This window comes from Xenopus laevis, chromosome 9_10L (assembly GCF_017654675.1).
Source record: "Xenopus laevis strain J_2021 chromosome 9_10L, Xenopus_laevis_v10.1, whole genome shotgun sequence".
NCBI lineage: Eukaryota > Metazoa > Chordata > Amphibia > Anura > Pipidae > Xenopus > Xenopus laevis.
The window spans coordinates 56,581,199-56,608,303 of NC_054387.1; the positions used below are offsets into that span (position 1 = coordinate 56,581,199).

Here is a 27,105-nt window from a genome sequence, read left to right on the forward strand (position 1 = left end):
GAAATGTTACGCATGCACAAAGCATTTGGCGCGGCCATGTTGATTATGGCGGCTGCGACTGAACTTTTATAGGTGATAATATCAGAGGCTGCACCGGGTGAAAATGAAACAATTATGAAAATATAATATAGCGATCAGGTTCAGCTATGAGTATTGTATAACATAAAGGAAACTTCTGTTTCACAGGATTTCCTTGTCCTTTAAGTACACAACATACAAGGCATTTTATCACTGCCAAAGCTCAAAAATACAAGTTAAAGTTAAGCTACATAAACTAAAAACAATTGGAAAACCTAAAACAACTTAAACTTAAGGTGGCCATACATTGGCTGATAAAAGCTGCTGACAGACCTAGTCGGCAGCTTATTGGCCCGTGCATGGGGCCCTCCGACGGGCTTCCACGATCAGTATCTGGTGGAAAGTCGGGCAGATGTTGATCGGGCAGGGTTAAAAATCCTGTCGAATCATGGGCGCATCTGTTCATAGATGTGGTCCCGCAATCTGACTGCCCGTATTGGCAGCATTATGATCCTAGGGCCTGCGATCGGATCAGCCCGATATCGCCCACTTCAATGTGTGTATATCCTGAGAGTTTCGCTCATTTTGCATCATCGCCAAATGAGCGGATCTCTCCTTGTATGGACAGCTTTAACTTAATTATTGTTCTCAGAAATAGAATTACTTTTCTATATCCTCCTTCATTGAAGCTGTTAAATCTGATTTGATTATTTGCAGTGCTTGTATTTAAAGTTATTAGGAGTTGGAGTCTGTGTATTTTTGGCATCTCCGACTCCAGGTACCCAAAATTTCTTCCCGCTCCATGACTGCTAGTGAAACTGTTTTTCACACCATCTTTACCTTCTTTCATTTATTCTGTACTTTCCTTGCTGCACTTTCTATGAAAGAAGCTGGTGTTATGAGAGAGAGCAGGGGATTGGCTGGCAGTGCAGTGAGGGTCAGTGGGAGATTTTCCCTGCATCATCGGGGCTGGCTGGTTGGCGCATATAAATAAGCCAGATCGTGTGCTAGAGCGAGGGTCTGCCCCTCCCCGGGCGCTTCCCTCACTGGCTGCCTTTGTTCTTTATTAGCACGTTCACGCTTAGGGAGTCTCCCATCTGGGTGTGAGATGAATTCACCCTCCGATCGGATGCATTCCCACCATTATATTATATTATCGTAAATCCGGAATGGAGCTTTGTGCAGGGGCACAGACGGCTGGTGTCCAGTTCACCTTTTTACATTTTTGTAGCTTCTGTAAGGGGCTAATTTATTATTCTCTTATGATGCACTAAAAGTTGTATGCAGTCATGTATAGCGGACTAGTACGGAGACAGAGGGTAAGACAAATAAAGCAATGCATTAAATACCCGTTGCTAATAATTTATTCCATTCTTGTATAAGGGCAAATGCACATTAGATAGGATCTCCGATCGTGAGGGTTTCCTAATTCTTCCTGTATTTACCTACAAATGCTCCTTGTTCCCAACAACAGCAAATCAACCCTCTGTGTATTGTTTTGTATTGAGTTTTGTACAGGTGGTTGAATCATTAAATAACTTCCATCTTTATAGAAGCCTTATTTTCAGCACTAATGGCAGGAGAGGCCTGCAGCTCGGTTACTCCAAAACGAAGTGAGCCATGGCCAAGCAAGGGAAATTGACTTTATATAAAGCTCAAATACATGAGACCTAACTGCCCTTCTCTCTTCTTTCAGCCCACCCCAGCCTTCCTAACTGTCCTTCTTTCTTTCAGGGCGTCCTGCAGAACTATGTACCTCTGGACCGGCGACTTAACATTACAGTGCCTCTTGCCCTGCTTGCTGCACGTTTAAATCAGCCTTTTTATATCCGAGCAGCTGCTCTGCAGACACATGCTGGATTGTTCTCATTCCCAGGATTGCATCTTTGAAGGCCGAACCCTCTTCAGCTTTTTGGCAACAAGAGAAGACCACGTTGGTGCATTCACTTGAAAGATTGGTGACCTTCTGCCCTCTACATTGCCTCCTTTCCTAGTCGGTGCTGGCCCACTCCCTAGCTATGGAACAGGGAATGGACTACTGGCTGGGGCAGATACAGCAGAAAGATGTGGGCAAGAGGCTCCAGGTTGGACCCGACTTGATAGAATACTTGTTGGATAGACAGAAGTCCATAGACCTGGAACAGGACCAGACTCTGCTCGACAGAATGGTCGATGGACTTGCCACTTCCTGGGTGAATTCTAGTAATTATAAGGTAAGCCCGACATGCCTTTTATGCCCATTACAAATGTCTTCTGATAGCTTTATGCTGCTCAGCCCAACATGAAGGTGACTAAATGTATCACTGGAAGCCCTGGCTTTCTAAAGAGCCTACCCAAAGGCTGCAGCTCTTCTAGATTTAGCCTGCTGCTGATTGACAGTTCCTTTAGGCAGTGTGGTGGTGGTTGTGCAGCATGTGTGGCTGCTGTGAATGGCAGAACAATATATAAATCTCTCTCATGACTCTTGTCCCTTGTGGGGTTGGGATGTAGCAATGCATAGAGAAGGGCAGTTTATTTAACTGAACAAATATTGACACCAATGCTGCTTTCCATTCCCAGGGATTCATGCTCCTCCCATATGTCATCTTTTAACCCCTTAATTAACTCTGCCCAAACGAACATCATCTTGAATCCCCCCCCCTGGCCTGACATGTGAAGGTGGCCATAGACGCACAGATATCGTACAAAACAAATTTTCATATGATATTCTGTGAGTGTAACCGATATCGGCAGAAGACTTGGATATTGGTCGGCTCATCGATCGGGCTGGACGGAAAATTTGCATCGGGTGCCCAAACGTCGGCCATGATTGTTAGTGCTGAATCGTCAGATGCGGGTAGAATTCTATTGTTTCTATCTGTATATCTGACAATTCAGCTCTACACACGTATATTGAAACAAAAGATCTTTTCCAAGAAAGATCGCAATTGTTACGTCTATGGCCACCTTGAAAGGTAAGTGTGTAGTGGTCCTGGGTGGAAGTGAAAATGTAAACACAGTTTACCTAACCGATCCTTAAGCCTCTTGATTGGCTGCCCTGGGGTCGGATTCTGTATCGGTGGTGCCGTGCCCTATAGCTGACAATGAGACATGGTTGCCCCGTTGCACAGTAGTTTTGCTGTTGTTTGGACTTGTGGACACCAGTGTTACAGGGAAAATATGCCGTATTTATAGGAAGAATTTACTTTTCCTTTATTCAGTAAAATGGGCGTATGGCTTACTCTGCTTGAGTTTCTGCTATTTAGATTTTTTAGCTTTCAGTATGAGTGAGCGCTGGCATGCAGAACTGACAGTTTGGGGCTGCTGGTTGGATTTTTCTGAAAATGTATTTCAACCTGCAAACTTTAAAATGGAACTACACCCTTGAAGTGTTTTGAAAGGAAATATAATTCTAAGCAACTTCCCAATATCCATTAATTCCTCATTCTCAAAGCATTTATTGCTATGTGTAACTGACAATGCTATTCTCTGTTAATGTGTCCCCTTCTGCTGGTTCTAGCTTGAAACCATGTAACAATAGCCAGCTTTGCATGCCTTTTCACAGGTCTCTCAACAGGGGTTGAGTTAACTTTCAGCATGATGTAGGGAGTTATATTTTGAGACAACTTGCACTTGGTTTTAATTTTTTATAATCTGTGTTTTTTTTTTAGTTATTTCACTTTTTATTTTCAAGCAGCTCTCAAGTCTGTAGTTTCAGAAATCTGGTTGCTAGCAGGCCCGGACTGGCAATCTGTGGGTTCTGGCAAATGCCAGAGGGGCTGCTATGAGGTCCCATAGAAAGTCAGTATTTAGTGGGCTGGTGGGGGCTGTTTGGGGCTCTGTGTGGGCCTCTGTGTACCTGAAATGCCAGGGCCTATTTTAATTCTCAGTCCGAACATGATTGCTAGGATCCAAAATAGGAGGTGGACTGAATAGAACGTTGAGTAATAAAAAGTGGCAATGACAACAAATGTGTAGCTTTACAGAACATTTACTTGCATCGGGTGCCCAAACGTCGGCCATGATTGTTAGTGCTGAATCGTCAGATGCGGGTAGAATTCTATTGTTTCTATCTGTATATCTGACAATTCAGCTCTACACACGTATATTGAAACAAAAGATCTTTTCCAAGAAAGATCGCAATTGTTACGTCTATGGCCACCTTGAAAGGTAAGTGTGTAGTGGTCCTGGGTGGAAGTGAAAATGTAAACACAGTTTACCTAACCGATCCTTAAGCCTCTTGATTGGCTGCCCTGGGGTCGGATTCTGTATCGGTGGTGCCGTGCCCTATAGCTGACAATGAGACATGGTTGCCCCGTTGCACAGTAGTTTTGCTGTTGTTTGGACTTGTGGACACCAGTGTTACAGGGAAAATATGCCGTATTTATAGGAAGAATTTACTTTTCCTTTATTCAGTAAAATGGGCGTATGGCTTACTCTGCTTGAGTTTCTGCTATTTAGATTTTTTAGCTTTCAGTATGAGTGAGCGCTGGCATGCAGAACTGACAGTTTGGGGCTGCTGGTTGGATTTTTCTTAAAATGTATTTCAACCTGCAAACTTTAAAATGGAACTACACCCTTGAAGTGTTTTGAAAGGAAATATAATTCTAAGCAACTTCCCAATATCCATTAATTCCTCATTCTCAAAGCATTTATTGCTATGTGTAACTGACAATGCTATTCTCTGTTAATGTGTCCCCTTCTGCTGGTTCTAGCTTGAAACCATGTAACAATAGCCAGCTTTGCATGCCTTTTCACAGGTCTCTCAACAGGGGTTGAGTTAACTTTCAGCATGATGTAGGGAGTTATATTTTGAGACAACTTGCACTTGGTTTTAATTTTTTATAATCTGTGTGTTTTTTTTTTTTAGTTATTTCACTTTTTATTTTCAAGCAGCTCTCAAGTCTGTAGTTTCAGAAATCTGGTTGCTAGCAGGCCCGGACTGGCAATCTGTGGGTTCTGGCAAATGCCAGAGGGGCTGCTATGAGGTCCCATAGAAAGTCAGTATTTAGTGGGCTGGTGGGGGCTGTTTGGGGCTCTGTGTGGGCCTCTGTGTACCTGAAATGCCAGGGCCTATTTTAATTCTCAGTCCGGACATGATTGCTAGGATCCAAAATAGGAGGTGGATTGAATAGAACGTTGAGTAATAAAAAGTGGCAATGACAACAAATGTGTAGCTTTACAGAACATTTACTTTTTAGATGGGGTCAGTGCTGAAACAGAAGAAAGCTGAACAGAAGAAAAAGGCAAATAATTATAAAAAAAGAATGAAGACCAATTGAAAAGTTGCTTAGAATTGGCCATTCTATAACATACTAAAAGTTAACTTAAAGATGAACTACCCCTGTAGTGCAGACTTATTTTTTTTTTTTTATTATTAGGAAAATGTTTCTTTTGGATTTCTATTCCCTTGAACAGAATATATAGATAAGACATTTTCTGGGCATACAATAAGTTATACCCTCATACTATACTGTCTATGGCCAACCCTCCTGCCCCTCCAAAGTAGATTGTCAGCCTATTGGCCCATGTATGTGAAAATCCTAAACAGCTGCCCACCCCGACTAATATGATTATAACATTGGTACTTTGGGCAGATTGTCAATCAGTCAGTGGCATTGCTCCCTTCCATGAATTTGGGGCAAATATATTGTAAATCTATTATATAAATATATTCTTATATTGACATTAAGTGACCAAATGCAGTTGTGTAAATTGTTGTGTTCTTGGTTTGAATGGAAGAGAGAAAAGCCTTTTGTGTAAAGAGGGGAAGTAAAACCAAGGGGTAGATCCCTGATAAAGTTGTACTGCAGTTGGTCGGCTGAAACTGAAAACTGGGTAGAATGATCATTGACTCACTTGGCTAGTGTGCTGGCTCATTGGATTTGGGTGCCTGTGCTGCTCTGGGCCTGGGTGCCTGTGCTGCTTTATTGGACCTGGGTGCCTGTGCTGCTTTATCGGACCTGGGTGCCTGTGCTGCTTTATGGGACCTGGGTGCCTGTGCTGCTCTGGGCCTGTCTTGCCCAGTTGGCCCTAGGTACCTCGGGCCAGTGGTTTCCATGAAACAAACATTCTGGACAGTAGGCAAGTTCTTGGGCCGTTGAATTGAGTTGTGTATTTTCCTTGCAGCACAGTGAAGCCCCTTGTTCCCAGAGAGCTGGCCCAGCCCCTTTGCAGACCTGAAACCCACTGGGAATTCCCCAGTAGTGGGGGCAGGATTTTATCCAGGCTTGAATTCCCAGCACTCTTTATACAGGAACCCTTCACCAGGGGAATTGTGAACCAGGGGTTTAAGTGAACTACAACTAGAACCCATCTTAGGACCCAGTTGCTGCTGTTCTGAACACTGAGGTATTCTTACTTTTGTAATTCTAGGAGAAGGGTAAATAGTCGTGTAATAAATGGTACTTTAATCCCACACACAGATACAGGCTTGACATGTGCAGATTAATGGCATTCATTAAGGTATTGCTCAACAGAGCTCATTTACTAACACAGGTGCTAAACTGCACACCCTGCACATGGCAACCCAACAGCTTCTCTAGTCTCTGTTGGTGACTCAAGCCAATGTTTCATAAGTTTCTATGGATCCCAGTTCTGGGGCAATTTACCAGCTCAAGATATATTTAATGGAAAGGTTTTTCTGAAATCCTTAATGAATCAACCTGAGTCCCGCAGGGGCATTAAGCCAGTACTGTACCCTATCTTCCCCCCCCACAGCTGGAAAAATCTGTGGCAATGCCCAGGCCCCAAACTCTAAATATGAGGTTCTGCCAAATTCCATCCCATAATTCTCTGAGTGTGCTGTGATATAACAGGACTAGTGAAGGCAAAACCCACCTGGCTGTAAAGAAGCCCAGTAACTTGAATAGAAATGTAAATGGTATCTCTGGGGATCAGTGCAATTGTGATGGGTTGCATTGGCTCCTCAGTGTGCACAGTGAAAGAGTAACTAAGGGCTTATAATACAGCTGAACATATATCACTTGGAGACAATGCTAGAATACTGTTTGCTGTCAAGTGTCACCCCTCTCTGTGCCTCTAATGCCCCTTCCCTTACAGCTCACACGTGTGCTTTATTACTTGGCTTGTTTACTCACAGTCAACTGAAATTGACTCCGGTTTGTCTTCCTCTGTGGCCCTTAATCGCTCCTCAGCGTCCCAGTAACCATCGCCCTTCCTTCTGTTTCTTTGATTTATAATCTTCAACCAAATTGGAGGTTGAAGCCATACGGTTTGGGGTCAATAAAAATCCCTTGGGAGTACCACAGCAGTTCCCCATGTCACTTGGGCAATACTGATCTAAAATACAGTCTAAGGGGCAAATTTACCCCACGAATTGACTAACGCGGGTGTAAATTCGCCAGCGTGATGTCATTTTCGGAACTTCGCTGATTTACTAATGGTTTGCTGGCGTAACTTCGCTAGTGAATGAGATAGGACTTCCTCAAAAAATAGTTGAAAAGTCCCAAAAACGCTGGCGTCTTTTCCTTCTTACTTTTTTATTTTTTTTATTTCCCGGGCTTGTGTAATGTTTTGGCTGCAACATATACGTCCATTAACTTCCCGCCGTATGCAACTTAGCCAACGCTAGCGCAATTTTGCTTTGCTTGCCGCAGTAACGCTAGCGCTACTTTGCCAGCGTTCAGTGCCCTGGACACAACTTAGAATTTTAGTGAATTAGCGTTGTCCTGGCAAATCTACGCCTGGCGAAGTGTTACACTGTGAGCGAAGTGTTACGCTGTGAAGGAAGCCATCGCTGGCGAATTTTCGGGGGTTAGTGAATTTGCCCCTTAGAATGTCTCCTCCTAAAATTGAGTGCAAGCTCTTGTGAAACAACAGTGATTCACCTTCTCTTCCCGTTACCTTAAAGGAGAACTAAAGCTTAACTAAAGAATAATATAAGGCTGATTAGTAATTAATACAGATAATTACTATATGGTAGCACAGAAATTAGTGCAATTTGCATGAGAATGTAATAAACAGCTCTGTAGCATCATTTTATATTACAGACCAATCTCGTTTTCTGCTTGATAATTTGTGACGACCCCTAAGCTTAGCTTCTCAACAGCTGTTCAGAGCCCAGTGAGCATGTGAGTGTCACAGACACTTTCCAAGATGGTGACTCCCTGTGACAAGTTTGAAGTCCTGGATCATTGCTGCTATTGAGAAGCTGAAACTTAAGGCTGGTGCAATAAGTTCAGTATATAAAATATGACATTTTTAGCCCTATTCATTTTTAGGGTTTAGTTCTCCTTTAAGGCCTTCCTGCCACTAATCCTGTTTGGGGACTTTGTTTATTAGCCCATGACAAGCAGGTTCCGTTTCAGGATGCCGTCTCTCCTTTCTGCCTCCAGTACTGCCCAAACTTCCCACCATAAAACTACAAAATGCGTTTATTGCACCTGAAACAGGTTCTGCTGTGCGACTCATTATTGCACCCTCCTTGTCCCCATACTGAGTGTTATGGTGGGAAGAAAGAATCCCAGTAATTACAGGGTGTGTCAGTTATAAGGAACATGGCCCATCTGCTTTACCTGCGCTGTCTGCTGCCCTTTCCTACTCTGGGGTTGTATAGACAACACACTAATGATTTATGTTACAAATTCTAGGGCTGTGTGTAGAACCAGCAGCTGGATCTTCATTCTGTGGTCACTTTACAGTCCTATATAAATCACTGTTAGGCATAAAAAGCCCCAAACTGCCTGTAGGTTGTGCATACATTATGCACACGAGTTTATAGTCTAAAAGTAGTATGTATCAGGATATCTAATCTTTTAATCTGGTTATAATGTAACAAGTTGCATGTTTGTCTCTGAATTTTTTTGTTACTCATTTACGGCAAACCCTCTTGGACATTTACATCCTAATCCAGAGGAGTGGTGTTTTGGTAATGGGCAGAAACATTATGTTTATTGAGAGGAGGATGCTGTTTACATGGGTGCCTATTGGGTGTTTGCCCTGCTCCCAAGCCTGATGCTGTTGGTGCCGTGACAATGGTAGAGAGCATGTTGGCGTCTGACCTGGCTGATAAGGGTAATCATTATCACTAAAATTGCCAAATTGCACTCATCATGAGCTGGCTGGGGATGTTCTGGTAAATGTGTGGTCCAGGGCCCTCCTTGTGCCGCATTCCTGGACACCTATGTCTGGCGCATGTAGACAGCAGAGGGCCACATATATTCAGGCAGGATATGACCACTACATTTGCTGCCCCTTTAAATGCCACAGTTCTGTGTAGTTTGTGAGTGTGTGTGCCCTTTAGATTCTCAGTCCCCATTGCTGCACTAGTATGAGATAAGGGGTTACACTGGGTGATGTGTCAGTCGAGTGCCCAGCATTGTCCATTGTGACTGTTGTTTCTATGTATTTACTGAGCAGCTGTACTCCGTGCTGAGCCAAAGATCAGGGAAACACATGTGCCCCTTCTCCCGTCTGAATATAGCTTCATGTAATGTCACTTCCAAAACATGCAGCCGCACTCTGGTGCTAAGTGGCAGTGTCTCTGCACTCTTTATTCCTTGTGCCCAGTCTCTAGTACCTCCATTTGCATTATCTGCTCAGAGACTGATCAGCTTGTATTTACCCCCACAGAACATTGAACAGGTTATTTTGTCATGCCCAGTTTTATCCTCATGCATTCACTTGCCCAGTCTGCCTTAGCTGCCTGTCATGGGCACCTGCCTGAGAGAGTGATACTGTAGTGCCAGCCCTGAGTGCTTGGGCAGAGTTAAGTGTTGTGTCTGCTGAGCTTTGACAAATGCACGAGGTCCTCTGCACTCAACCCATTATCAATATATTTAGGATATTGAGACATTTTGTACCTTAAGCTACTAAAAATGGCTTACCCTTTAAACATAGCAGGGATTGTTTATCCATATATTGCAATATATTTAAGCTGGCCAAGTACATCAAAGTCATCCCCAGTTAGGGTTGCCAATTTTTCTGAAAAAAAATACCGGCCTTCCTATATTCTTGCTGTTTGTTCCTATTAATAACATTGGCATCAAGCATAATTTTTACCGGCCAGGTGGCAACCTTATCCCCAGTATGGCCAGTCCTACACTCAACTTTCATCTGATCCATTAAGAATTCTATTGCTTCAGTATACATTTTACACAGGGAGTTTTACCTGCAACTTACTTGCTGCTTTCAAGGTTAAAACTCCCAAACATGGTTGCCCATTTATTGGCCACCACTGGGATCACCTGACTATAGCTGGAAAGGTTGGGAGCTACAACAACATGTATAAACTATAACAAACAAGGGAAAGTTGTACTCACCACTATGTTTTAAAAACATTAAGCAGGGGTGCACAGTCTCATTGCACCCCCACTTAATGGTTTTAAAAATTAGTGGTGAGCATAACTTTCCTTTGTTTGCGGAGCTTTTACACCCGCACACTAGCCCTTGGCTTGATTTGCCATACACGTGCAGATTTAAGATGCTGATTCGGGTCCTTTAGACCGATTTTGTAGATTATCTGTCCGTGTATGGGGCCCTCCCACGGGCCTACCAGACCAATATCTGTCCCATCTTGATCAGTCAGGATCAATCAGGTTTGATTTTCCATCAGATCGAGGACCACATTGGCTAGTTGACCTTGCCACACGAGCGGATCTTATAGTGTATGGCCAGCTTTAGGGAGGACCAGGAGTAAAGTACCTAGGGGCATCAGGCTGTATTTACTTTCCTTGTCCAGTTTGATGCTTGTCTGGCCAAAAAGTATCATGACTTCCTTGCTGGGGTGGAAGGTTAGGGTTATACAGAGACGCTGCACCTTAGTACCCATATTCCAGAGTTGGCAAAGGGACACTGCCTGCTGGGACAGAGGGGCATGGCCCTTGAGCTCTCCCTAAATTCCCTGCAGGACAAATGGAAAAAAAAGCAATGCAGAATGGATGTGACTTGTATGTCATTATCCCCTGACTGGGGGCAATTGTACATTACACAGCAACCAAGATAAGAGCCTGGGTCTGGTTAATATTTACTGAGTCAGCTGAGGGGGGCCCTGTATCCTACAGACGCCATGAGGCACAAGTTCACGCACTGAAACTGAAAACGGATGGGTCCAACTCAGCAAGTGTGTGCCACATGGAGCACTGGCTGCTGCAGCCTCCCTCTTCTGTGCCAAGTGTTACATTTCACACCGGCACAGGAGCAAATACCCGCTGGATAAGGTTACACACATCTGCTTGTATCATTTGGAAAGGGAAAGGCAAGAGGATGAAGAATGAGTATGTGACTGTGTGTGTGCTGGTCTGGGCTACCAAACTGCCTACTCTGATGGTGTAGATTGTTAGGCCTCACAGAATATTTATACACAAATAATGGGACCCTTACTCCTAAACAGGGTATCGTGGGCCTTTAAAGCAAACCCCCTCTCGCGCCGCTGCATGGATCTTTATCTCCGGGAAGAATTTTAGTTTGTTGCCAAGAGAAACATTAGGTTGCCTGGAGAATTCCCATAAGGTACCTTTCTTGATTTCTTATTTGCTGAGAGTGTGGCTTAGAGCGAACATTGCCTGTGAGTCCCTCAATCTGCCTTCATGGAGGGGGCACCGTGTATAACCCCGGCTTTGGGAGGAAAGGTAATTAGCCAAGTGCATTAGGGATAATCCGGCCTGAACCTAGTGCAGCCGCATGTGATGGAAGGGTGAGCAGAAAGGGCACCAATGCCCAGGATTAACCCTGGTAATACCTGCAAGTTTACCGTATTTGTATTCTATTACTGTCATCTGCTCATAGTGTCACTTTTTCTTCATAAATCCCAGTCTGACGTTGGGCCAGTGCTGCATTGTTTCAGAAGTCAGAACCAGCAGTGTAGTGAATAGCCAGTCAAATGCTCTTTTTAGGCATGGGGTGAGAGTGCATGGGCATGGAGTATTATGACATGAGTCTTGTGGCTGAATTCTTGGGCTGTGCATTTGCTGTATTCCATGTTGCTTGTGTTTATTAGTCTGCTGGAGGGTCCCCACTCCTGGCCCGGAGCAGGGATAGGTTAGTGCTTCAGTTAAATGTTACAAATGGAGGGGGTGGGTGGAGTAGCTGGAGTATGCAGAAAGCCAGAGCCATTATTACCCTTTAGCCATGTTGGCCACATTACTCTGCTTAAAAGCAGGGGCTGCCCATATTGTGCCCAGCAGGAGGGCACCTTGTGAACAGTTTGGGAAGGCATGGGGCAGGAGCTGTTAAATTGTACTGAGGGATTTTGCAGATGGGGGATGCAGGTATTGGCACTGGCCTAGCAACACACCAGTTAAGTAATCCAGAAACAAATGAAGAGCCAATACCTTGAATGAAGCATACGGGGGGATCCCAAATGTATAACATGGTACTCCAGACACTTACACACGATCAAACATTTTGGGGCCACATGTCCACTGAAGGGACATGTGGTCAAGGAATTTGTTTCTTAATTGTACTAAGAGTCCAGATTGTTAGGAGTCACTAGTGCAGTGATCCCCAACCAGTAGCTTGTGAGCAGTATGTTGCTCTTCAACCCCTTGGATGTTGCTCACAGTGGCCTCAAACCAAGAGCTTATTTTTGAATTACTGACTTGGAGGCCAGGTTTTGTTGCATAAAAACCACATATTCTGCCAAACAGAGCCTCAAGTACGTTGACAGTCCACATAGGGGCTACCAAATGGCCAATCACAACACTTATTTGGCTCCCCAAGAACATTTTTCATGCTAGCGTTGCTCCCCAACTCATTTAACATCTGAATGTTGCTCATGGGTATTCTGGGGTGTAGGAGTAGGTTTAAAATCCAGCCAACACACCTGGAGCTTGAGGCACAAACCATTTAGCTGTTCAGGTGTTAACGGAGAGCTCCAGATTCCCTAATAATGAATAGGGCCCAATTACCCAGCTGTCTCTGCACTGCCCTGTGTAACACCTGCTTGGGCCCTATAGTTAGTGGTTTCAGTGCAATATCAATTGTGGGCTGTGAAAATTCCTTGCTAACGAGAAATACCGGTATGGACCTAGCGCTTGGGGTATTTCCTGCACAATCTCCTTTCATGTGACACAGGTTATTCATAGACTTGTTTGTTGTTAGTGGCCACTGTAGGCCATGTGATCTGTTACTCCGAATAACACCAGAATCTGCAAGGCCCAGTTCTGATTTACGGACTTCTCCCTAAAATATAGTTCACCGGCCTCACCTGCTAACTCACCTGCTATGCATTATTCTGTGGGAGTGATTTGGGTCAGTTTCGGGGTCTCTGTGTATGTGGGTGCTTGTGCTCCACTCTGAGTAACGCTGTTGCCCCAGTTAGCAACTGGGTCTGATTGGTTAGATGCAGTAACACTTGAGTCACACTGGGTGTATTGTCTGACACTGCCTTAAAATAGTGGTTGTCAAAACTCCCCAGTCTCTCACTCACACACACACATGCACGTTCTCTTCTAGGTCTGTTAATCAGCCGGCTGCTGACACAGTATTTCACTGTTCATAGAATATAAACAATAAATATTATCTTCCCCCATATGTAATGAAAGGCAGTAACCCATAGCAACCAATAAGATGTTTTCTTTTGAAAAGATGACCAGTAAATTCTACCTGCTGATTGGTTGTTACTGGTCCTGGGCAAACTTAGTGCCTTTAATTACATAACCCTATTAAAGTGCCCTTTGGCTCCAGTGATTGCCAGTTTCTTGTGCTTTGTATTTGAGACTAGAGAACTGCGCCAGAAATGCCAAACTTGTTGCACGTGGATGAGTGGGATGAGTCGTGTGGCTGCTAGTCAGAGCTGAGTAATCATTAGTGAAGAAGTCAATGTAAATACAGATTGTAAACAAGTAAAAGTGACTGTATCTGCTGGGGAAAATGACTGTTTCCTCTTTCCTGTACAGAGTCCTCTTGTAAATAAACCAGGAAAGATGGTGGGGTGAGGCTGCAACCCTATGGAGATAAGAGAGTATTGCACCCTGTGGAGCAACCTCATCAGTTGCTGGACAAATGATCACTTTTGTGGGCACGGTCTAGGCATCTCTCTGCATCCCCCAACTGCCTTGTATGTGGTTGCAGGTGCAGCTGATCAGAATCATGTTTTCATTTGTATATCACTGACGATAGATGGGAGGGTTGATGTTGGGGCGGGTTCCACTCACCAATCACCAAGTGAGAGTCATGTCTGGGCAATGTGTAGTCTGCTTGTAAGTGAGCAGTGTAGATCATAATGTTAGGGAAGGAAGGGGAAGTAATACTGTGATCGTTTCCCTAAATCTCACACAAGTGCAGTGTTACTGGCACCAGAAACCAACCCAGCGTTCCCCATGCACCTTACTTAGCTTGCATTGTGCTACATGAAATACAATCCATATAGAGGACTCCCTCCCTCCCCTTTCCCTTTCTGCCTCCTGCATGGGAGAATATCAGAATGCTGGCTACTCTTTCAGGCAGGTGGCATAAATGGGGCGTAAACATGGTACATGCATGATCAAATGCTTTTTGTACAAGCTGGTATTGACTGCAGCAGGGCCTACTGGTGTGTATATACCCATATAGGACAGAAGATCCCTAAATGTCCTGTAAATTATATAGTGAATAAAGTACACCTTCTTGTAAATGATAAGGATATTATAAGCTACCGAGGAGTTTCATGACCATATAAAAACACGAGGCCGAAGGTCACGGAACTCCGAAGTCACTTCTAAAATCCTCCTATTTTGAAACAGGGGGTACTTTATTTATTATAATACACACGTTTCAGTGAGTCATGTGACCAAAATGATATCACTACTCACCGTTTAATTTACAAGATATTCATGGCTTTTGTGTATTATATCATAATAGACGAGCCATGAATAAATGTTATCCTGATAAATGGTGCTTAGTAATGTCACATTTCTGTCCCATGACTCACTGAAACTTGTGTATTATAATAAATAAAGTACTCCCTATTGCAAAATATGAGGATATTCAAAGTCACCTTGGAGTTCTATGACCTGTATAAAAAAAAAAGCTCTGTCTTCGGCCTTGTGCTTTGATATGGTCATGGGACTCCTCTGTAACTTAAAATATCCTCCTATTTTACAAGAGGGGATACTTTATTCACTATATAAATGGTGTTTAGCGATGTCATCAGTTACAATCCATGCTTAGTAATAAATTCACATGACAGACTGAAACTTGTGTATTACATATTTTTCATTTTTCATTTAAATTTTAATAGTGCATATAAATTTGGGGGGGGGGGGGGGGTATTGGCCTTGTGCTTTTATATGGTTATGGAACTCCTTGGGAATTTATAATATACTTATATTTTACAATAGGGGCGCTTTATTCACTAAAATATAAATATATGTATTCCAACAGACAACACGCTGTCCTCCATTGCCTAGGGGCAAGGTTAATATAGATACATGAAGAAAGAAAGAGACTAGCAACACTGCAAATTCACTTTTCACTGTGTATTAAATGTTTGTACAACCAGCATGATATTTTGGTATATATTAGCACTCTCCTACAGACACCAGCTTGAAGTTCAGCCCCCATTTCTTTCCAGGCAGCCCTATCTCCTCTTTTGTTATTTATTTCTAGGTTCCTAAAATTGCACCATGTCAGAGTTTTCACACTAGAGGTGCAAGAGTGTTGTTTGTGATATCAGCAGTGCTACTCTTGGGAAATAAAATGTTCCATGTTATACATTTTTTCTGGTTATTTGTGCACATACCCAGAATTTCTTCTCATCATTAATTGCCTCATTTGCATTTTCATTGTTCAAATGACTGCCCAGATCAGTGGGGTTCCTAATTCAGGGAATACCCTCCTTTGTAGTTACTTGTTTGCAACTCCCCCCCCATCCCCCTGGGGTTGTAAAGGAACCAGGGGGCCACAGCTCAGTCTGCATTCCGACTTCATTAATTCACTTCTGTCCAGTGGCTGTCCAGTCTGGTTGCTATGTTTAATCCCCTGGCAACCAGGCAGTGTACTGAATGACAGACTGCAAGATGAAAAATGTGAGAATCCAGCCTCACTTTTTATCTGGTTGCTGGGGTCCACAGGCCTTAGCAACCAGTTCCAGGTCTAAATGAGACTGATTACTAGCGGTGCACATTTATAAACACTGGGCAAATGGCAGTAACCCATAGCAGCTAATCACTGTTTCGATTTTACACCCTGCTGCAAGTGAAACAATGAAATTCTCAGGCCCTAAACTTACATTTGCTCTTATTTTCAGCTTTTTAGCAAATTGTGCATTGTTTCTGGCAGGCATGGCAGTTTTAGGGGCATTCTGTGTTCCCTGTTGTACACACACATACACAGGGTTTGTGTGTCCGTAGGCAACTAATTTGAAACCATTGTTTGGTTAGTCTCTTTGTCAGTGCTGTTATTTCATGGACCAAAGAAATTTTGGGAAAATGTCGACCGAGTCACGTGTAGAGCAATATCCAAGTAATGAACCAAGTCAACAAAGCTGGTCCATATTCTATTTCCTGTATTTCAATAATTCTAATATTTCAGAGGCTTATTGTTCAGTTTAAAGGGGGTTCCAAAAATTGTACCGTTCTAGTGTATTCACACCAGTGGCACGTATGTGTTGTTTGTGGCATTAGCAGTACTGCTCTCACTATACGTTCATTGAGCAGCAGCTCACCCCAAGACAAAGATGGTTACTGAGTGTTATGCTGGGAGAGCGGGGGTAAAGCACCGGGGTTGGTTGGCATTGGGGTGAGTCAAAAGGCAAGCTTAGTGGATGGGTAGTGACATGGAATCCTTTCTCCTTTTGCTAACAAAGAGCGATAAATTCAATAACAATAAATAAATAACAATAAATTCAATGGTTTATTACACCATAATGCTAGTTTTGTGTTACCCATAATGCACTGCGCCACCTAGCTGCAGTCATTTGCATATGTTAGTCAAATGATCGCCATCAATGGCTCTTTATTCTTTCTGCCTCACTCAGATTGCACATGTTCTGAAATGCTCCAAAATGCAATAAAATGTCCCAACACTTTGTGTTTTTGCTACCAGGTGGCCCTGCTGGGCATGGATATTCTGTCCGAACTTGTTTCCCGGCTGCAGGATCGATTCAGAACACAGCTTGGCACAGGTGAGCTGTTCCCTCTCTATACCTTTCCCCAGACTTGCAGCAGTGCCCTCCAACCTACAAATTAACCTACGTTATTTACAGGTGGTATCGACCCGCCCAAGGGCCACTAGGCCTTGACTCACAGGGGCCCAAACCTAACCTTCAAAGCAAAAATTTCAGTTAAATATTGGAATTCCTTTGGGCTCATTTCTAATAAGTGGTGTATGTACCTGTGCAGTTCCCTTACCCACTGCTGCATTGTGCCAGTCTGCACCCGGCGTTCTTCTAGTTCCAGCTGGAGGAGCAAATAAATGGCAACCTGCAGCAGGGCCCTTTAATGCTGTATGAAAACAATATGGCGTGAACTGCAAATCATGCCGCCATAAACCCAAATTCTCTCCTGTGTGTGTTCAGTAGGAGGTTCTAATGTTTCCCTTTCTGCCCACAGTGTTACCAAGTTTGATGGACCGATTAGGGGATGCCAAGGACTCTGTACGAGAGCAAGACCAGAGCCTCCTGATAAAGATAATGGAACAGGCCTCCAACCCACAGGTACCTGTCTGTCTGTCTATCTATCTATCTATCTATCCATCTATCCATCTATCCATCTATCCATCTATCCATCTATCCATCTATCCATCTATCCATCTATCCATCTATCCATCTATCCATCTATCCATCTATCCATCTATCCATCTATCCATCTATCCATCTATCCATCTATCCATCTATCCATCTATCCATCTATCCATCTATCCATCTATCCATCTATCCATCTATCCATCTATCCATCTATCCATCTATCCATCTATCCATCTATCCATCTATCCATCTATCCATCTATCCATCTATCCATCTATCCATCTATCCATTTCCATCTATCCTTTCATCTATCCATCTATCCCTTCTATCCATCTATCCATCTATCCATCTATCCATCTATCCATCTATCCATCTATCCATCTATCCATCTATCCATCTATCCATCTATCCATCTATCCATCTATCCATCTATCCATCCACTATCCATCTTCCATCTATCCATCTATCCATCTATCCATCTATCCATTCCATCTATCCATCTATCCATCTATCCATCTATCCATCTATCATTACCATCTATCCATCTATCCATCTATCCATCTATCCATCTATCCATCTATCCATCTATCCATCTATCCATCTATCCATCTATCCATCTATCCATCTATCCATCTATCCATCTATCCATCTATCCATCTATCCATCTATCCATCTATCCATCTATCCATCTATCTCTCCAGTGTATTAATTGACAAGCAGATCCATACAGTGAAAATGTTGATGCTTATCCTCTAACTACATGTGCACAATAGTGCCCTTCTCTATAGGCTTTATGGACTTAGTCTCACTATATATAATAATGTACTTGCCATTTATTAGCCCCTTCCCTCACTGGGTGTAACTGGTGGGTAGTACATTCCCCTCATGCAGGCTGGGTATCGGTCTGTGTGTGGCTCAGACTGGAAGGCTATTTTGTTGTCTGCATCCAGCGCCCCCGTTCTAGCAGTATCACCACCCTGGCACTGGTCTTTACTGAAGGTAAACTCCTATCTCTGGTCATTAGGGGAAACCAAGCAGTCCCTTGCAAAGAAGCTCACCTGTCCTTACAGTTAGTACCCATCACAACAGGGGGTGAGGAGGTCTTTTTGCCCCTGTGAAAGGGGTGGGTTTCATTTATGGTTTTGCTTTGTGTTTTTGCAGTATGTGTGGGAACGGATGTTTTCGGGATTCAAACATAAGAATTTCCGTACGCGGGAAGGAGTCTGCCTCTGCCTTATTGCCACCCTCAATGTGTAAGTCCCCCCCCCCCATCTTCCGCTCTGGTGGAAGCACCCATTCCTCTTGCTCTGTGCCACTGGCTGACACATATTCTTTTTCTCCCACTCCCAGGTATGGAGCCAACAGTCTGACACTTAGTAAGATTGTACCGCATATATGTAACCTTCTGGGGGATCCTAATAGCCAGGTAGGTCCTAGGAGAGAGTATGTGAGTATGCATGTATGTATACAATATATGGTAATATGGTGGCATGTCATTCTGATTCTCTCCATTCATTACTGTAATACTAGTGCAGTAACCCTTAGCAACTAATCAGGTGCTCCCTTGCATTATTCAAGCGCAAGTGAAAGCTGGCTGGTTGCTATGGTTACAGGAAGGAGCAGTCTTTGCTTTTTATTTGCACTCTGGTTAAGCCTACGTGTCTGGTTAAGCTAGTCTGCCTACGTGTCTGGCCCAGTACCCCATTCCTACAGTGCTCCACACGATTTTTGACTACAACTCTCACCATCCCATTAGCAGGCTGTTCGATGCTGGCAGTAGATTTATTTTGTGTTTGTTTGTATTTATTTCTTTTTTGCAGGTCCCAGCAGGGTAGTTACTCATTTGGTACAGAGCTGCCACTCCTTGTTTCTGTGTTCTTGCTCCTGTATAAGAATTACATGGAAATAACGGATCTGCTGATGTCTTTGTCTTATGCTGCCATCTGTTGGTTGAAAGTCGTATTGTACCTACTGTAACTGGCCGTGATAACCATGTAGTTCCGCAAACAACCAACAGATGGCATAACATGTGAAATGATATCAAAATGAAGGTGAAAAAAGATATTCGGCTCATTTAGGCTTACTTTTTCCCATAATCATGTGAATATAAATATGAATATCCGCACGCTGTAAGGTTAAGGCTCAAATTGCAATGCTTCCATTTATATCACTTGGAAAGTGCAGTGACTGGTGCCATTTTTAGAAGGTACATACCCTACATTACATTGGGATCTCTAGCTTCTCAGGCCCTGAGAGCATTTAAGCTGCCCACTTTTCATATTGGGATTTGCCCATGAGTAGACCAGTGTCTATGTCTTCTCTGTAGTTACTGATAGGGTCTCATTTTGAGTGTGTTCAACTTTAGGGAAAGAGAAGTGACTTGCTGGGATCTCAAGACAGCCTTCTTCAGATGGGGTCCTCATGCAGGGTCCTCATATCAAACCCTGCATTATAGCAAGACTTGCTTCTCTCTACCAGGCATCTTTTGGCAGAACCACCCTGCTGCTCTTGAATTATATCCCCTATCAGTCTGCAGCTCTCCAGCATATCATTGTGTGGCTTGTTTGTTCATGGGCTACAGCTTTTATTGTTTCCTCCATATTGCCCTCCAGTTGAGATCCTCCACCTGTTGAATTAAAACCTTCAGAAAACCTACAAGGGACCCCCTATATGTCTGGATGTGTTCAGTTTAGTACAATGAATTCCAATGAAAAGAAGTCTGAAGTCAAACGGTTTGGGAAGTTAAAGGGACAGTGTCTGTTTATGATCCCATAGGAATATTTTGTATCATTTTGAGGAGCTGGTGTATCCAGTTAAGCACTTGTGCTGGTTACCAGGTGTAGTCACAAAGGCCTCTCTCTCCCATTTACAGCATAATCTACAGCCCTGTCTGCCTCTCACCTCCTCTGTGTTCCCTCAGGTCCGAGATGCTGCAATAAATTGCCTCGTAGAGATCTACAGACATGTAGGGGAACGCGTCCGAGCTGATCTCAGTAAGAAAGGGCTGCCACAATCACGGTGAGTGCCTTCTCTGCCTGGGTAAAGTGTGTAAACACTCATTTTTTTTGTTGCTCCCATAGTGGCTATAATCTGGGGCCAATGTAAAAATATCATTAGCAGCTGCCAAACAAACACCAGTATTTGATCCACCCAGAGGATTCGGGACCAGTTTCCTGCTGGGTAGGGCAGTCTGCCACCCTCTGTACACTTTAACGGAGTCATTCAAATGGGAGATGAATAGAAGTGGCAACGGGGCATGAAATTAAATGGGCATATTTGGGCCATGAAGGAAGGTTCTAGAGCAGCCACTCACACACACTTTGCTTTCCTTTCAGACTGAATGTAATTTTCACCAAATTCGATGAGGTACAGAAATCGGGAACCATGATCCTCTCCGCATCCGGTAAGTTTTCCACTCTTGCCTCTGTATATTAGGTCTTGGCAGTACTGTGGAATAGCTCCCTCTTGCACGACCCTGTGCTGGAGGAGGCAATATATGCTTGTTGCTAGGTTACCCCAAGCCTCTTTTCTTTAGGAAATGGAAATTGAAATACAGTGTTGTTACTGTGGAGCATTTAATTAGCAGCTCCACCATGAGAGAGGATTGTTTGTTATGCAGTATATTTTAGTGCTGCTAATTATGTGCAGTTTGTCTCCCCTCATTATATTCATCTGCCCCCTACCAGTTTGAAAGTCTCTTGTTTTTCTAACCTACAATCAAAGCTTTAGCTAGTTGGCAGCTCCCAGAAGTGGGGAGCTGGGGCAGAGCCATGTGTAATAAATCAACTTTGCTTATCACTAGTCCTGTGGGCTTCTTGCATCTGCTGTTTTGTCTCCGTTATGTCCCCTCAGCAGTTTATGCACCGAATCCACTATTTTGGATTTGCCGAACCCCTAAATCCTTCACAAAAGATTCGACCAAATACCGAGCAGAATCCTAATTTGCATTTGCAAATTAGGGGTGGGAAGGGGAAAACATTTTTTACTTCCTTATTTTGTGACAAAAAGTCACGCGATTTCTCTCCCCGCCCCAATTTTCATATGCAAATTAGGATTCGGTTCGGGAATCCTGGCCGAATCCCGAACCGAATCCTGGATTCCGTGCATCACTATTCAGCAGGAAACAGAACCTTGTACAGAAGTTAAATGCTTTATTCAGTGCTGCTTGATGTCGGGCATTGGTTTTGCCGCTGCCTTGCTAATGTGGTTGGGCTGTGTAGAACATGTGATCAGGGCCTCCATCAGGGGGTTACACAGGGCTAAAGGGGGGCTGGCTGTGCTGGAAAAATCATGCGCAGAAAACCCAAAGCTGTGCCGAAAAGACCTGAAGTTGGAGGGGGGCCCTGACCACCAATATTTATTTTTTTAAAAACTTTTATGGGGCCCCTGGCGCTATATTTTTTTTTTTAAACTTATAGGGGGTCCTAACCACCAATGATTTTTAAAAAATTTGTATGTGGTACACTGGCCGACCCATTTTCTTGTTTTACCGTTTCGAGCGATGGTGTTTGTATGGACTTTTTACTGTGGTGTAGGATTAACGGCATCTGGGGTGGGGCTTGGGGTGGGCGGGACCAGGGCCCCAGAAAATTTTGCTGTATGGTGCACCGTGATTTCTGATGGTGGCCCTGCATGCAATGCTTCAAAGGACCGGGAAGAAACCACAACCAATGTACTTACAGCAGTCACCGACCTACCTGCCACTTCCATATGATTTAAGATCTACAACAGATAGATACAAGGGTTAAAGGGGTTGTTCTCCTTTGAATTAACTTTTAGTATGATGTAGAGCAGGGATCTCCAACCTTTTGAACCCGTGAGCAACATTCAGAAGTAAAAGGAGTTGGGGAGCAACACAAGCATGAAAAATGTTCCCGGGGTGCCAAATAAGGGCTGTGATTGGCCATTTAGTAGCCCCATGTGGATTGTCAACCTACATTGAGGCTCTGTTTGGCAGTACACCTGGTTTTTATACAACCAAAACTTGCCTCCAAGCCTGGAATTAAAAAATAAGCACCTGCTTTGAGGCCACTTGGAGCAACATCCAAGGGATTGGAGAGCAACATGTTGCTCATGAGCTACTGGTTGGGGATCACTGATGTAGAGAGTGATTTTCTAAGGCAGGGGTCAGCAACCTTTACTATCAAAAGAGCCATTTTGCCCCTCTCCCACTAAAGAAAAATAGTCTGGAGCCGCAAAACATAACACAGCTTATAAACTTTTTTAACCTTTTTTTAATTTTAACTGTTACAACAACAGAATACAACAAACAGAAGTGCATTGTGTATATGCAGGGCTACTTTGAAATAAATTAAACACTGAATAGCCCTATTAAATGCTAGTGTTCTCATCTGTTTAATGTGACTTCTGTTTCTGAAGCTCCATGCTGATCGTGTCTCTCTTGTCTTGAGTGTGTGACCGCAGTAAGGACCATGATGAATCATCTTGCTGTGGCTCGGTCTTGCCACTCCTGGGACGTCTATACAGCCCTCGCACCTGCTGGCGGCTTCTTGAGTGTGCTTATCGTGGTCGCACACTCAAGAAGCCACCAGCAGGTGCGAAGGCTGTAAATACGACCTGACAGGCAAAGCCGCAAGACTGAGCCGCAGCAAGCAGGATGAAGAGCCGCATGTTCCCTACCCCTGTTCTAAGGCAATTTAATTTGCATTTGGTTTTAATTTTTTTATTTTTTTTTTGTTATTTAGTTTTTTATTCAGCAACTCTCCAGTTTGCAATTTTAGCAACCTGGTTGCTAGGTTTCGTTACCCTAGCAACCATACATTTATTTGAATAAGAGACTGGAAAATGAATAGGAGAGGCCTGACTATAAACCACATCATTTGGTAATTCTAAAAGAAAATCAAAGTTAAACTACATAAAGCAAAAACAATTGGAAAACATAAACATATCTATTAATTGAACCTGGCATATAGCTGTAGAATAGCTGTTGAATATAATCCTATATTAACTAAAGTAATATTCTTAGAAACAGAATTGCTTCTGCCTTATCCTCATTCATAGAATCTCTTAAATCTTATTTGATTATTTTCACTGCTTGAATGAGTCGGAGTCGGTATATTTTTGGCAACTGTGACTCCAGATACTCAAAATTGCTCCCGACTCCAACCCCACAGCTCTGGTGACCCCCATTTGAAAGCTGGAAAGAGACCGAAAAAGAAGGCAGACGATTCGAAAACTATAAAAAAAAAAAAAAGAATTGAAAAGTTGCTTAGAATTAGCCATTCTATAACCTACTAAAAGTTAACTTAAAGGTAGACCTCCCAATTAATACAGAGGTGCAACTTGGGTATCTCACTGTCCATAACCTGGATATCTGGGATCATGAGGTTCATGTATCAGTGATCTAAATGACATTTCCCCCAAGCACTGACCCTGTGTGTATATTATATAGTATATATAATGTTTCAATGGTTGGGGTCATTACAGGGATTCAGCTCATATGGGCCTAGGGTATGTGATGTACTGTGGGGCCCTTCTGTGTGTCAGCCAAGTGGTTACAATGAGACCAAACAGAGCAAGGCCACAATGGCTATTTGTATCGTATGCACAAACAAATGTTCTGTTGGCTCTTCAGTGCCGGCCTCTAAGGCCACTGAATGTTACTTACAGATCTCTGCCTGACTGACTGCCTTATGGGTTCTGCTAATGAGTGACATCACACGCCTCATTCCTTCAGGCCGACATCATTGTCCCCTTTCCCAGCTGATATTTATGTAGAGGAAACTTGCTTTCCACTGTGTCTGCCCACCAAATCTTTGTCAAAGAAAGTTATCTTGCCCACCAAATCATGTTCCACATTAATGTCCTTAATGCACTGCTGCTTGTAGGTTTGAACTGTGAGGCTGGGGTCCCTAAACGGCTCAAAGCAGTGACAATGAGGGGCTATTCTAAATGCAAACTAACATGAAATTGGGTAGTTAATGCTTATTTGCTGTTTTGGATATTTCCTTACCTACAGTACAGGGTACCCCAATGTTTTCCTCTTATCCAGGTCCAGACTGAGAATTAAAATAGACTCATAGGCCCAAACAGCCCCCACCAGCCCACTAAATACTGACTTTCTATGGCACGTTATAGCAGCCCCTCTGGCATTTGCCAGAACCCACAGATTGCCAGTCCGGGCCTGCTCTTATCACTACCTTGTTATAAAACTTGGGGAGAGTGTTTAAGTGCTGGGATTGTGCTGAAAATACTGGCCTATTGTGTTAATTAGTGAATATCTGTTTTAGTTATTTCAGTTCATAGATATAGGTATAATGAGCTACTCCTTATCTGATACCCTGACACCCAGACTGCATCTAGGATTGGTAATACAGAGCTCATTTTCACTACAGGCATATACTGGTTGCTATAATTGCTTTTTAGTAGTATCTGTCTGGTACCTGCTATGCTCTCCTCCAGCTAAAACTCCCTTGCCTGTTCTTTGATTAACATGCTTGAAAACAGTAGTTTTTACTACATTGTTTCTGCAGTCGGTCAAACGCAGAAGAGAGTAGCCATGGAAAGACTTTATTGCTTTCAGTTGCAGTTTCGTTTAAAATAACTTGAGGAATTAATGTTTATTGGGAAGTTAGTAAGAAGTTTGTTTCATTCATTGAAACAAATCATTTTGTATGGCGTGCCCCTTTAAAATTCACAGTTGAAGCAATAAGGGATCTTGGTTGAGGCAGAGCAAACAAAACAAGTAAAACACAAAGATTCTGAGCCCTCTTTATGGGGTTTCATTGGATTATTATATCCCCCTGAGATTAGACAAGAAAATGTATTGGGCGCATGTGGAATCTGCGAGTTGCCATTTGGCCAATGAGGCTTACGGAGAAGAATGTTGGATCCTATTGGTGAAGCCTTTGCTTTGTTGTGAGGAAATTGAGCAGAACTTTGCATGAATGGCTGGACATAAAATGAATTCGGATCTGCTCTGTGCAGCAGAAGCTTCTCATTAAAAACAAAGAAACGAGCTGTTTTGATAGATGCCAGTAGTACAGCTGTTTGACTACAGCTCCCAGCATTCCTTGCCGGCGACTGAGTTTTGCTATCTAGTGGGAGGAGCAACTGGGATTATGGGCATGTTATGGTGTCTCCCCGCCCTCAGAGAGGGGAGCAGAGAGTTAACTGTTGGTTTGGATCAGCAGAGCCCAGTGACGGATGAAGGCAGCGCTTCTCCTGCACGCAGCTTTTATTTTGGAAGAGGGAGGCCGCTGTCAGCTTTGTGCCTGCTCCATAGCTCTGAGCCGCAGGAGGGAGAGGTGTTGTTATCAGAGCTACGTTCCCTACTTACACCGAGCCCATCTTTCTGCTGCCAACCATGCCGACTGTTGGAGACGGGCACCCTGCATCTCTCTGCTACTTTATTCCCCAGCCCTGCTCTGCGTGACTTGCATACAGATCTGTCATAATAAGGGTTGGTGTGTAGCGGCCACTCTGCTGGGCACCTCTTGCTCACTGGGGCTGCATTCCAAGCTGATCTCTGCTGTTTTCGTCTTGCCATTCTTTGCAGTTCATCGATTGGCATTTAGTGATTCACCTCAAAATCGATTGACATTCAGTGGCACATCCGCAAATTGATTGGCATTCAGTGGCACAGCCGCACATTGTTTGGCATTCAGTGGCACAGCATCCATTTGGGACATTGATTGGCACAGCTGCCTATTCATTGACACAGCCATCTATCCTGAAGCATTCAGTGGCACAGCCGTGCATCAGTTTGTTTGTGTGGCACAGACATCCATACGGGGTATTGATTGACATAGCTGCCTATTCAGTGGCACAGCCGTGCATATCTCTGGCAGTCCAAACTCTCCATTTTGAAAACCTTCCCAGCGCTGGTGCTGAACTACAGGAGCTTATGCTTATTGGGAGCAGAAGAGGATATTGAGTGTTCCCATGGGTCAGTATGCAATATGGCAGTTTGCAGAGAGAAACCTGAGCATTGCTTTTTGCTAAAGCTGTATTTCTTGCAATCGCTATGTCCGTATTATCCAGTAAATATATAGCATCAACACATATTGCAGGAAGGTACAAACTGGGTGTGAAGCTGTTGTACTGTAGAGCATGGTGGAGAGGGGAGGTGTCTGTTCCAAATAACGGTTATCTCTTCCTTGGCCCCTGAGCGCTGGGTTAAGAACTGTGTGCTTTGCCCATTGTAGTACCACTTCCCACCACTTGTTCTGAGGGTCATGTGCTGCAATAGAACAGCGCCACAATTCTCTGTTTGGTGCTGCATATAAAGCAGTGGAATAAGTAATCTGTGTGACCCCCCCAGATATGGCTGAAACCTCGGGGCTGCATGTTACTCAACATCAGTGCCCAGTACCTTAAGGGGTGTAGAGATTGTATGTAACAAGTACACTCCCAAGGCTAAAACATTCTTTATTATGAAAGTTACATTGCCTACTCAGAGATTATGCTGTAACACTAGCATCTGTAGATAATATTCATTTTGCATATATAATAACCATGGT

At 43.5% G+C, this 27,105-nt stretch overlaps 1 protein-coding gene and 1 non-coding gene across 21 annotated transcripts in view; one reads left to right on the plus strand and one right to left on the minus strand.

The window, feature by feature from the left end:
* clasp1.L (cytoplasmic linker associated protein 1 L homeolog) overlaps window positions 1–27,105 on the plus strand; it is a 98,139-nt gene that overhangs the window by 5,728 nt on the left and 65,306 nt on the right. For 19 of the 20 annotated variants that reach the window (XM_041575684.1, XM_041575683.1, XM_041575685.1 and 16 more), the window contains 7 exon segments: window positions 1,753–2,231; window positions 16,984–17,062; window positions 17,490–17,593; window positions 18,785–18,876; window positions 18,974–19,049; window positions 20,544–20,641; window positions 20,959–21,026. In XM_041575684.1, coding sequence (XP_041431618.1) covers window positions 2,037–2,231; window positions 16,984–17,062; window positions 17,490–17,593; window positions 18,785–18,876; window positions 18,974–19,049; window positions 20,544–20,641; window positions 20,959–21,026 — 712 coding nt within the window. In that variant the 5' untranslated portion in view covers window positions 1,753–2,036. 20 annotated transcript variants of the gene reach the window in all.
* LOC121398602 lies at window positions 16,495–16,620 on the minus strand. Its single transcript, XR_005964423.1, has one exon. It is a non-coding gene; the product is annotated as a U4atac minor spliceosomal RNA (small nuclear RNA).